The sequence below is a fragment of the Aythya fuligula genome, chromosome 4, assembly GCF_009819795.1.
Source record: "Aythya fuligula isolate bAytFul2 chromosome 4, bAytFul2.pri, whole genome shotgun sequence".
Taxonomy (NCBI): domain Eukaryota; kingdom Metazoa; phylum Chordata; class Aves; order Anseriformes; family Anatidae; genus Aythya; species Aythya fuligula.
The window spans coordinates 65,563,525-65,576,871 of NC_045562.1; the positions used below are offsets into that span (position 1 = coordinate 65,563,525).

Below are 13,347 nucleotides of genomic sequence, written 5' to 3' on the forward strand. Positions count from 1 at the left end.
GTCAAAGTAGAATCTACTCTCCTTTTCAATATACTTACCAATGACGTATCAATTAGTTATGGAAAGGATGTGTCAAGTTTAAGGTATTTCTAATAAGAATGGAATCCAAGTCTCCTTTAGTCCCAAATCTGCCTTGTCGTCTCAAATGTCAGAGGTAATTGTAAAAAGATGCTCTGAAGCTTGCCAGTAAATATGTGTACACATGTATCTGTATATATTTATGTATAAACTTGGGATTATAAAGTTTTGTTTCCAATTTCATAACTATTTTGGTTCTTTTCTCCAGTTGATACTAGGATCCTATTTGTATGCATGTTTTAGTAAGAGGTATTTTAAAGAAATTTAAGGAGAAAAACATAATATCAAGTACAGAAAAAAAAATTGTTTTCATCTAATGTTAGTAATATGACATTATAAATGGGATTTATTTTAATTTCCCAGCTAGAAGAATGTTAAAGCTGGTTAGCATGAAATCCTCTCTTGTCCTCCATCCACATAATTACAATTCTGTAGCTGGCTCTGCATAACTTGATTATATTATGTTCTCAGGGCCGTTGCTGGAGTTGACGGAGACCCTGATTTAGTTCATATGGAAATCCAGGACCCCAGTGGAGGTATGCAAATGAAAATGTTATCATTTGATTCCCTAGGGTATAGTTATTTCTCTTTGTTTTAGAGAGTACTTTTTGGATTGATTTTTAGTCAGAAGTACAAGTCAGATTCTTGCTCGGTTTATCTGTAGTCAGTAAAGCTGTCCTTTTATATAAAACTATGGTATAATTTAAAATTTACTTGTTTTCCACTCTAAAATGAATTGACATCAAGATGCTATGCTCTGTTGAAAACTTCCATTAATAGTGCAATTTGTTCTGGCAGTTAAACATTGAACATTTTTTCCTGATTTGCGAATAAAACTGGCAATGCAGTGGTAGTGTTGGGTAAATGTCTGTTAAAGTGAATTGTTGCATATGTCAGTCCTACTGAACTAACCACTGTCTCCCAGAATTTCCTCATGTTACAGCATCTAGTATACTCTGAGACTTCAAAAGCAAAATAAATGAAAAAGCAGATCAGCAGTCAGGATGTGATGCAGTAAAGTCACCATGATTCAAAAAGTTTATGTGGTTTCTTGTTGCCAATTGTACTCCTGAAAGATGATTTAATTCCTTGAATCAGGTCATCTAAGCTCCTTTGTAGTCTTATAAATTAATTGTAAAGGATGCACTGTTTGACTTTCCTTGATCCCTGAAGGTTTTCCTTTTTTTTTTTTTTTTTTTTTTTTCAGCCCTATATAAAAAAAAAAAAAAAAGTCAAGAAACCTGGATGACAAATTCCCTAAATCTTTTATAATTTTTATGAGCCCTTCACAGCCCCATCACAGCCCCAGCTGCTTTGTGTAGAGACATTGTAAGAAGTTTGTTTAGGAGCTGGATGGATTTTTTATTAAATTAAATATATATATATATATATTATATATATATATATTTATTAAATATATATATATATATTTATTATATATTAATTTAAAGGAAACAGCAGAAAATGAGAAAATATAATGAAATATTTACTGCCTGGCTGGGTTCTCAATTAACCACACTTAAGGTCAATACAAGCATTGCCATTGATTTTAGTGGAAACAGTATCTTTGTACTACCTGTCTGATAAAGCACTAAAATATATGTCCTGTGAACTATAAATAGGTGAAAGACTTTATGAGGGCCCTTTGCTATGCTTGCTCAAATATCCTTGTGATGATGATTTGGAAATAAGCAAGAGAACTTGGAATGACTCTAGCTGCCTTTTAAACAGATCCAGATTATAAAACAAATATTTGTATTTAGCACACTGGTTTGGCCTTTTCTAATAAAAAATCCATGAAGTATGGAATGCATTTCCTATCACTGCAAAAGTAACAAAGGACATGTGTGGGGGTGCACTATTTGCTCTTTCACACTGTTATCTGGAGCATGGAAAACATTAGTGATCTGAACGCAGGGTCATTCATATAACTATTTTCTCACTGCACTTGGGAATGACAGCCATAGTTTGTGTTCAAAGGCTTGTGGTGAAGGGTGAGCTTGAATCTAGGAGAAGGTTGTTGGGCTGCAGCTGGTTTAAGATATGATATTGGCTCTCCTCTCCCGGTTTCATAGGAGCAGATTGCATTAAAGATGCAGCAGTGCTCTCCTAACTACTCAGGCAGAAAAGATATTCCTTGTCCATGGCTAACTGGATAGGAAGAGAGCAGCCATAGCCTCCACTGATACAAATCAGTGCAGGCTTTTTCAACAAGGTATTAACACTTAGTACAGAAGTCCTGCCCCAACAAAGCAGTTCTAATACTGTGTTAACTTTTCTATAGGGCTTTGAATATAGCCTTTCGAATTCCATATGCTGTATATTTAACTGAGTCTGATTCTCATTTCACTCATCACAGTTTTATATTGGGGCTGATCTATCGATTTCAGTTATGTTGTGTAAGGCTGCCATTTCTACAAATGAGTGATTTGGCTATGTGCATAGGTTAAGTGAGAAAAGAGGCTTCTTCTACTATCCCCACCTATGAATGTCTCATTCACCTAATCCCTAATCTCTCTGGACCAGCAAAATTTGGAGAACAGGCTAACACCCATGAATGATCTGAACTGTAGGCACTTAATGTATTCTCAGTACATTAGAAATTGAAAAACTCTTGTATGAAGGCTTAACATAATATTACAACTAACTCAACTGGCAAAGGCAGCACTTTCCCTGCACGAATAACATTTTATACTGCTTGCTTCTTTTTCCCTTCAAAGCCCTGTCATATGTTTCTGTCTCTCTTCCCTCAGGTTATCGCTACATCACTTGCCAGATGCAGAATTGCTCTGATAAGACAATGACAGTCCAGTTTGCTGGTAGCACTGATCGGGATTCCCTGACTGTGCAGGATGACTACATATTTCTTCAGGTAAAGCCACTTTCTGGGGAGACAACCCATTTTAAAATTCAGAAGTAAAATTTTAGACAGTACAGCAGAACTGTAATTTAGGAGCATGGAGAAACCTGTTCCAGAGTATGCATGATGATTTATGAATATTTACATAGAACAACAACAACAAAAAATATCATCTTTAATTTGTGCAGCTGGTTGCTTGTGTATCCAGTTGATTTTAATTCATCACTGACCTAGCTTTAATTAGACTGAAATTTTCAAATGGCTTATGTGTTTCAAAATTACTTTTTATAAATACTATTGTATGGTAGGCAGAAAACAATCCTCTGGGGTTACAACTTTTTGTGGGTTCTTTCCATATTTGTGTAGCATGAAAAGATTTCCTAAGAAGAGCATCTAAGGAAAGCCACTAGCAGAGTAGTGGCTCAACTTCTTCGTATGGATTCTCCTGTGAAGAGGTGTTGGTGGGAAAGAAGTTACATGACAGTGCTTAGGAAGCAAAAGTGTGGAATGGCCATAGCTTGGGAGCAACTTGTGATGATCCAAATTCCATTGGGATTATTTCATTCCAAAATGAAAAAACCTGCATGCACAAGCCTGGGCGGGAGCTCTGTCAGCCTTATGGCACCAACCAAGTGCAACTTAGGCCTAGCTGAAAATGTTATTTAATGTGCCTGGGAGTCATCAGAATTTGAATCTGCCAGAGCTGCAAACTTCTCAAAGAAAGGTTATATCCTACTTGTTTTTCATGATTTTCCTGTGAGGTCATGTGTACTTTCCCCAGTGATTGGCTATATTTCCGTTATTTTGATATGATTTGCTTGTCACAATGTTTGTCTGATGATTGACTCCTGCAGAAAGACAGTTTTATGTGTGGATACTTCTCCACACCACTGTCTTGGTGTACATTAGATTGGCTTTTTTTGCAGCTTTCCTTTCTTGTGGTTGTTTCTTCCAAAAGGATTTGTAAATTGATAGAGATGAAAGAAGCTCTCCTCTTAGTCAACACAGCAGTTTCAAGGACCCACACAGAAACAGCAAATTGGACTTGGAAAAAAAAAAATTTTGAATTTGAGTGGGCATTTTTCAGCTCAGGTTTAGAACTTGTGGCACCCATTTTATTCAAAGCTATTACTATTTGTGGCTCCCACAAGGTGTGCTTTAAAATCTATTTCCCAGTTTGTAGATGGTGAAAAGTGCATCTCACCACATATAGTTCCAGGCTGCTGCACTCAACAAAACACAGACTGCTTCCTCTTCAAACATTTGTGTATTGCCAGACATCTTGTATAATTGCACCTGGAGATGTTGTTGTTCTGTCTTATAGCAGCCATGGACAATCAGGAACTGGAATTCCAACTTGGAAATGTACACATGAATTTAACAGACAATTGCTTTTGCAAAACTATGCCATTGGTAACATAGTCTCTGTAGATTTGAGACATATTAATGCCTAGAAGAGAGATAAACATAAAAGGGTAGTATTCTCTAGTTCCCACATAAAGGGGAAACATCTCTAGTCTTTTCCTTTCAGACTTATTACAGTAAATCACAGCATGTACAATAAATCTCTCTTGTTGCTTAACTGTTTAACAGCTAGCCAGATCTGTATTACTGAGGGATAGAAGGTATTGCTGGGATTCTTTAGTCATATGTGAAGTGCAGCCACCTTTGGGATGTGGTGCAGGACACTGCTTTTGGCTTTTCCAGTGAAGCCACACAGCAGCTGTGCATCTGAGAAAGATCATACTTCTGAAACAAAATGAAAATTCATCTTTTATTTAGGCTGAAGTGTTGCTATGAAAGTTCTAATCAGAGCAGGGACTGCTCTTGATATCATAGCAATATCTGCCAAAAAGATGTCTCATAGTCATCTGTGCAAAAATGAGTTTGAGACAGTCGTACGGCCCCTGGCATCACTCACCCATCCTAACCTGGTGCCTATGAATCAGAGCATTGCAGTATGCAGGGCTAATCCTGTCCACATTCACAGACTTTTACCAATTTAGAGGTAATTCTCATCCTAATTTCTTTAGTATGTCTATATCCATGAAGATCAGCAGTTTTCCAATGCTCATTGCTTTCCTTCAGTTTGCACTGTCAGCCAGATGGTTTCAGAGGTGATTTTAGCAGGATTAAAGTTTTCACACTGTTTGAAGCACAGACCAGCCTTTAATGTCAGTGGGGCTTGACACAACTAGCTGCTTCAACTTTGATTCTCCGCTGCCTTGCATCATCTCTAGTCATTTAAAATGAGTGACATAAAGTAAATGCATAATGAACATGAAGGCTATTGTAAGATGGGTAAGACTGATATTTAACACTAATTAAATAAATGGTGAACTTTTTGCTTTAATCCATCATTTAACAAATCACATTCCTAAAGGGCATCACATTCTTTCTACCACAAAAAATGATACTGGTTTAAAGAAAGCGTGAAAATGATTTCAGTGTTAAATACTTTGATAATTTTATAATATTCAGGCAGGTGGACCTGCTGACATGCATCAACTTCATTTTTTACCAAGAAAAGTCAAGTTTATTTGCTTCAGGATAGGCTGTTCTCCAAATCAGGTTCCTTTTATAAACACATAATATTTTATGTCATGGCCTACAGCCAAACATGCTGTTTGTTGTGGCAAACAGCATTTCATTTAAATATTAGCAATTTACTGCAAAACCTGGATTTTTTACTCTTTTTAGTATTATGAAATCAACAATGAATCTTCATTTGAGATGTATCTTCCCTGAATGAGGTTATTTTTTAAGCCTTTCTTTCATAAATTACATTGAATTTCTACCTTTCGTTTAGCCATCAGCTTACTCCATTTGTTTCCTTTTGCTCTGCTATGACTTATATAGGAGGGTGAAGTAGAAAAACTGAATGAAGACATGCTCATGTTAACCTCTAAAACTGGCATCTCCTCCTCTATCTTTCCATCTCAGTAAAATGTCATTTGACTTCTTGAACTAGACAGGATCCATATTTGTAGAGGAAGTGAAAAACCACAATAGGAATGTTTTTCCCCATGACAATGGCAATGGCTTTGTCAGATGAGGTTTTGGCATTACATTTCTGACAAAAAAAAAAAAAAAAAAAAAAAAAAAAAAAAAAAAAGCTGATGAATATTTTCAAGTGTTTATTTATTTAGAATCTGTCTTTGGGTCCTTTGGAACAAATTTTGCATTGATTTTTGGGGAATTACATAAAAGTCTTAAAATTGCCACTGTGTTGGGCAAAAGGGGAAATGGGTGCTAATGAATAATAGTTATACACAGGTGTTCCTTTCAATGTGCATTTGTTTGCTTGCTTTGGTGGAAATCTTCATAAAACCCCAGGTATATTACATAAAACCTAATCTGTCTTCAGTTCCATGCATGAAAGCAGTTGAAATATGCTTTACCTCTCTATATAAGTGTAGAATTGTGTCTTCAGGACATGTAACTGGTTTTCAAACTGACTGACCAATGAACTGGGAATTGTATCATCTTCCATGCTGCATGTCAGCATCTTGCACTGGAAATGTTTTATCCTGTACAGAAAATCCTAGCCAAATACAGTGAACACTTGGTACAATGTTAGCGTGAGTTATTCAGTCCTTTATGAACTGCCTTGAATTGGGCTGTTGGAGAACCACTTGCCCTTGAGGTATTGGTGTTCACAGCCAGTGTGCCACCTCCCTGCCTCCTGTCTAGTGGGTCCTGCTGCCAGGGATTCCACAAAAGGACAGAAATGTGGAAGGCCAATGGGAGAACAGTGTACAGAGATATCAAAAGGACTGAGGTCAGTGAGATGCTGAAGTCTCAGGTATTACTCAAGGTAGCTGAACTGGCAAAAAGAGGGAGGTAAATCTCTTTGTTCTCCCTAAAGAAGGGGAAGAGGGGGTTGAGTCTACCTGGAGTCTGTTTTCTCACAGATGTTATTTATCCTATTAGGAGAATACTGTGCAAATTCATCCTATGTAATGGAAGTAATAGCTATATATTTCAATTGCAGGTTTTAAAAAAAAAAAACTTCCAAAATATTCCTCTTTACATTTAATATAAACTATCAACTATCACAGGGTTCTGTTTTCCCTTTGTACAGACAACATCAGCAAATCGGACAAAGTATTACGTATCTTACCGTCGAAATGGCTTTGTACAGATGAAGTTGCCAAAATATGCGTTGCCAAAAGTGAGTATACATATTTTTATTTCTACTTCTGTATTTTTCTTCTTCACTTTCATAGTAAACTAGCTTTGCTTTTTTCCTTTTTAAACCTCATTAGTTTGAGATGATAATTTCTCCTTGAAATGGATTTCTAAATCCCATTTTTGGTATATTCTTCCCCTACTGTCTGCATGTTTATTCTAGGAAAGTAATAGCTTATAAACCATAGAGGACAAGAACATAGGATAGCTTATACATCGTCAGTCACCACAATAGTTTCTGAGCTTTGCTTCCATGAAGCTGTGCTACATACCCTATGGCAATATAATGATATTGAGCAAGTGTTCTTTCAAGAATAAATTACAGCTTAATTCCACATGGTGTTTTCTGGTATAAGCATGAATAGTAATATAGGAGAAATTTTGCAGTGGATGGGTCTCTATTTCATTAAAGAATCCCAATATGGACTTTAATTACTTAACAGAATGGCAGAGTTTTCTCTGAGATTCCTTCAGTCTAGCATATTTTTATAGTGACAAGGTTTCTATATTTGTGCAGTAAAGCACAGACAGATATTTACACACAGTCTGAATGATGCAATTGAAATTTTGTACAGCACACAATATGTTTCATGTTTTTATGTATAGTTAAAAAGCATCTGCAATCCTGAACTGAAATAGTTTGCAGGTTTTAAAGACTCACTGGATAAAACCCAGCTAACCTGATCTGGCCTCACAGTTCACCTTGTTTCCATCAAGAAATTGTTCTCCCAACCTCATGATGTCTCTCTCTTTTCATGTGATACTTTAGGATTCCTTCATTTTACATATTAGAAACTAGAATATATCCTTGTTGCATGTATTGAAATGCATTGGTTAATTCACTGCCCAAGTAGTAAAGGACAAAGGAGTACACTGTATTTACTTGTTTTGTTATTTTTACAAAGCAAAGAATTTGTTAAATGCTGTTTTAGTGTTTGTGTTTTTTTTTTCATTATTATTTTTTTTTTGTTTTTTAAACTAAGTGATGGTCTGAAGACTTCTGCTTTCAAATATACAGCATATTAACAAAACCCTCAAATCAAATCCTCAGACACTATTTAGACAAGGATCTGAAATTTGGCTATGTTCGTTCTGAGTATCATTATGCAGATGACTGTTTGTTTATTTATTTATTTTGAAAAGAAATGGATAGCCAGGGACAGGTAAATATATCAACTATTCCACATAATTATTTCAATGTTTTAAGGCCATCAGCCTTTATGCTTTCTTGGAGGAGTTTGTAATTAGAAAAACAACAGAAGAATATCCAGATGTAAATGTTAAAATGTTCCGAATGTGGACATCCTGAGAGATTACAGCCCACGAGCAACTCCTGCTGGGGCAGGGATCCCCAGATGACTGCAGCTTATGGGTGACCCACACCAGGACAGAAGAAACAAAGGGGGAAGGAGCAAGGGAGGAAAGTAAGGAATGAGCAAGGAAAGAAAAGAGGAAAAAAAAAAAAAAAGGCTGATGAGTCCAACAGCCCATTAACTCTCTGAAGTACCTGGGTGGGACTGAATTAACACAAAGTGGAAACAAGGAAGTTGAGGCTATGAAGAGGGTAGAAGAGGTGTTTGAATGAGCTCAGCCTGGATATGGGAGAAGAAAGGTGTTTACTTCAGTGTTTAAATGTTTTTGTTTGTTTGTCTTTGTTTTTCTCTATACACAAATCAGTAATTAATAACATGTTAATTGTCAATAAATTAAAACAAGTAAAATTATCTTAGTCTTGAATGTTTTGCCAGAATTCCTGAAGAAGCGTCAGCACATTAGTGCAAGTGTTGACGATTCTAATTTATGTTGCAAAACAGTTATTTGTTTGGCAATGGAACAGGTTGCCCAGAGAAGCTGTGGATGCCTGGAGGTGCTCAAGGTCAGGCTGGATGGAGCTTTGAGCAACCTTGTCTAGTGCAAGGTGTCCCTGCCCATGGCAGGGCATTGGACTGGGTGATCTTTCAAGTCCCTTCTAACCCAAGCAATGCTATGATTCTATGAAATGGAAGGGTAGAAATCTTGTATGGAAGAGCTGAGCATTTCTTCCTGTGCTTCTGCATGGCCTGTTCAGGAATCATAGAATGGCTTGTGTTACAAGGGATCTTAGAGTTCATCTAGTTCCAACCCCCAAAGCTGTAGCTTTCCACTGCAGTTTCATTCTGATTCCCAGTAATCTGCTGCAGCACATCTTGTGCTTCCTGTAACTGCCATCACAAAGGAGATGGACATCTAACTTAAGTCTGTGAGAGTTGCACCGTGTGCTATGATTACAGACAGAAGTTCATATTCTATGTGGATGAGTACTTCAGGCATTCAAGAAAGTGAATTATTTATAATAAGCAGGATGCAGACTTTACCTCCTTCAAGATATGTCTCTGATTTAAATATCAATATTTGTCATACACTATATTAGTAAAGGATGTGTTATTTTGGTTCAGATCTAGCTGTCAAATACATCTTAATAAATGGGGGGAAGGTTGTCATAATCCAAGAACTAAATGAATTGTTTAGTTCTTGTAGTCATCCACGCTTGCAGTAGATGAGCTTGCATCATTGTGAAGAACAGCAGCAAATGTTATTGGAGGGTTAGAAACAAACCACATAGTGGGGGACCTAGATCACAGTCCTATGGAGCTTTCTTTGGCAGCAAACCCAGTTTAAGAAGTTCCCTTCAGTCATTCGTTGCTATCACTCTTCTGCCCACTGTGATCTCTGTAGTGTTTGTGGGGCCACCCTACAAACAAGATCAGTGCAGTGAAAAATAGCCTTAAGAAAAGTATAATTTGTTTTTCAAAAAGGAAGGTAAAGAGGTAATTTGATTATAGTGAAGTCTCCTTATGGGGAGAAAATACTTAAGAGTCTTAAAGTACTTTGTAGAGAGAGAAACCCATAGACGGGAACTGAAGACAGTCTCTTTCAAATTAGAAACTCAGCTGAGCTTCTTAATAGCATTGGTGATTAATTATTTGAAAAGGTGCCAAGGAAAGTGACAGATATTCTAGGTTTTGAAGTTTTCAAATAATAATTGAGTGCTTTTCTGGGGGATTTGCTCTAACCATACATAAGTTATTTGCTCTGCCTGTGTCTTGTTAGTTGTGCAGAAATAATAGTTGGAAATTCTCTGGTTGGAAAGACAGTAAAGAGAGAAAACTAAGGGATCTAATAATCATTTTTAGCCTTAAAATACATGTGCAAAGGATACTTAGTTTACTAGGCATATGATCTTACTGAGTACATTTCTGACATATTCAGTCAGTCATAACTCACTGGTCTTTCTGTTGTCTGTTTGAAATAGTGCTGCATCCTGAATTCTTTAATTCTTGCAAAATGTGGGTTTTGTTTATTTGTCTTTTTTTTTTTTTTTTTTTTTTAAACTTCTAAGCAGATTAACTCCAGGCTTGGCTGAATAAATAAATTAGAAGCTAATGGTTTCATTTTGGATACCATCAATAGCTAGCTAGGAATAGGATGACTACATCATTTGGAAAAAGGCATTTTTGTGTTGTTCCTAGTTGAGACAGTGCCCAATGAGTGGAATGAAATAAACTGTATCCTTTTAGCATTTTGATGATGCCTCCAAGAGAAGTTGCTTTGGTGTCTGCACACAGCAGAGCTGAAAATTTCACAAAGAACCCAGACATCCATTAGAACAGCAGTAGATGTGAGTTATGTTAATGCCTTATGTAAAAGATCCATTTTCTAAAAGTGATTTGCTATATTTACATTATAGCAGATTTTTTAGATACTACACAATACAAGAACACAACTCTGAAATTTTTCATCCCACTGAATTTCAGTGGGAACCATCAGACTGCAGTAGAAATGTATGTTTCAGTAATTTGAATGGAAGGAAAAGATAAATATTAGTAAATTACCAGTGAAATTTTGCAAAGAAGCAGAATATCAGCAAAGACACTGACACATCAACAGTACATCTAGAACATGGCAGTGAAGCTGCTACTTTTATGGTGGTAGGAGGTAAAGAAAATGAAATATTTTTACAAAGAAAATTTTAAATGTTTGATTAAAAGCAATAGCTTTTCAAAGAACTGAGTTTCAGGGTTTTTCAGTATTGGATTCTGCCTAACCTGGAGATGGAGAAGAGCTAAAATAGGTTGTGTACAGGGAAGGAAAAACTGTCAGAAGATACTGCAAGAATCTGTCTGACAACATCAGGAGAGCCCCAGGATCTAGCCTGAGGGAATAGCGCTGGGCTATTCAGATATTCCTTTTTTGCAGCACAGATGCATTTCACAGTGATTTTAAATGTGGAGATAGAATGAACACTTTCAAATTGAGTAATTAAAAATGTTGTTGATGTCTCATGTTTTTGTTTTGATATGTAGATGTTGTAAATCTGTAAAAAAAAATAAAATAAAATAAAAAATATATATATTAATTTTTATTTGCATTTGTGTTTGTCTTTGTCAAAATATAGCCTCAAAGTAAAAATACAGAAAAGGACATATCTCAAGGCCTCCTTACTTGTGAGTCAAAGGCTGATAAAAGCAGTTTCCAGCCAAGCTTTGCAAGTTCTGAGCTTCATTTTATTTGTTTTTTCTTCTAGGTTCTAGCTCCACAGTGCACTTCAGATTGACTTTTTGTAACACATCATAGCTACATGTATGTACAGAACAGAGCTGTTGGGAGCCACCTAATGAACAGAATTCAGATTATATTTCTTTAAGCTCTTTGCTGTTGAGAGATTTTCTGTAGCATGTTTGATGTTGACATATGTCAAATCACACATCTGTCTCCTGTGCTTGGCAGGAGTTGTGCTGCCAGACAGAATAGTCACAGGTTGGTGAGGTCAGCGTAAAAGGCTGCCTCTATGCTCCCCGTAACAGGACAGGAAATTTGGAGCTATCGATTTAAAACTGCAGTGGCTTTAAACTATATTCTGTTTTACCAAGATTTCTTGTTCTCTGCTGCTAAAGCTAGATCAGAAGTGAGTAATTCATAGGAAGCAAATATCAAAATCAAGCCAAGAGTAGCAGGATTGCATTTGTGTTGTTAGATGGCTGCCTATCCATGCAAACGTGTTCCAGGGGACCCAGATCCGCTAGGCATATGCAGCAATCCCTGTTGGGTCGCTTTCAGCCCAAAGCAGGGTTTCAGCAGCTACCACTGGTAGAGCAGTTCTGCTAAGGAGAACAGGGTGTAGCCCCATCTGTCATCACCCTTGTATTGCACAAAAGTTCCTGCAGCAATGATTGCCCTTGCCTGGAAGAACATGAATTTGAAGAGAATTGTGTTGGTTTCTGGTCCTTATTTGGGATGTTAAGTTATTCCCTAATGTGATTAACAGTAAAACTGGGAACTATTTCATTCTTCAGTTTAAGTGAAAAATGTCTTAAAAAATCTTGACCAAACCAAGAAATTTGCTGCAAGTCATGTTAGTTTTACTGTTGCAGTTTGGAAGAATTTAATTATTCTGAGTCCCTTTGCTAGCTCTGGTAAATAAACTCCACTGATAATGATCTCCTTTTATCAACTGATACAAGGCATTCATTGATTCTGCATTTGTTCATGCCAGCTACAAAAACTCAATAATGGAGCAACTATATTGCCTGTTGTATCCTACTGCAATTCAGAAAGTAAAATATTTAGTTCTGAAAAGATATGACGTGGAAAAAGCTTATTTCATTTATCTTGATCTCTGTATGTCTTTTCTATCTTATGAAATAAGCACTAAAATGAAATTTTTTAGGTAACCAAGATAAAAGTGAGTACACGGAACAAATAAAATAAAAAAAAAAAATCCCATTACCTTAGACATAAGTGAATGTCTTTAATGTATTCATGGTAGTATGAATTTCCTATACCTGCTTTTTACCAACTCCATATTTTATTTTTATTTGATTAACACCTAGTGTTAGAAATACAGATAGTGGTGATATTTGAAGCAGTAAAGTTACTCCTTTCCTGGGAGGTGTCATGGCACCAGCAAGTGAACCTGTGCTGTAGCAGCCGTCACTCTGAATGGCTCCCAAGTCACAGAAATCCTTTTAAGGTGGATTCAAGGAACTCTTCTTTTCTTCACAGCATAGGTTGTTATTGATTTCTCTCCTTGCACCATTTTAGTCAGCCAGGCAAGGAAGATTAGGGAGATTATCTTTGGGATATGTGCCATCCAGTTACCTTGATTGTACTTAAGAGATTACAGGGGTATAAATGTGGTGCATCTGGAGGTCAAGGCTAAGACTACAGAGTTTTGAGTG

The 13,347-nt window shown here is 36.6% G+C and overlaps 1 protein-coding gene across 6 annotated transcripts in view; it reads left to right on the forward strand.

Moving 5' to 3' along the window:
* SORCS2 (sortilin related VPS10 domain containing receptor 2) overlaps positions 1-13,347 on the forward strand; it is a 543,664-nt gene that overhangs the window by 450,835 nt on the left and 79,482 nt on the right. For all 6 annotated transcript variants that reach the window (XM_032186612.1, XM_032186614.1, XM_032186611.1 and 3 more), the window contains exons 6-8: positions 550-614; positions 2,832-2,950; positions 7,023-7,112. In XM_032186612.1, the coding sequence (XP_032042503.1) occupies positions 550-614; positions 2,832-2,950; positions 7,023-7,112 (274 nt within the window). The remainder of the gene's footprint in view (positions 1-549; positions 615-2,831; positions 2,951-7,022; positions 7,113-13,347) is intronic.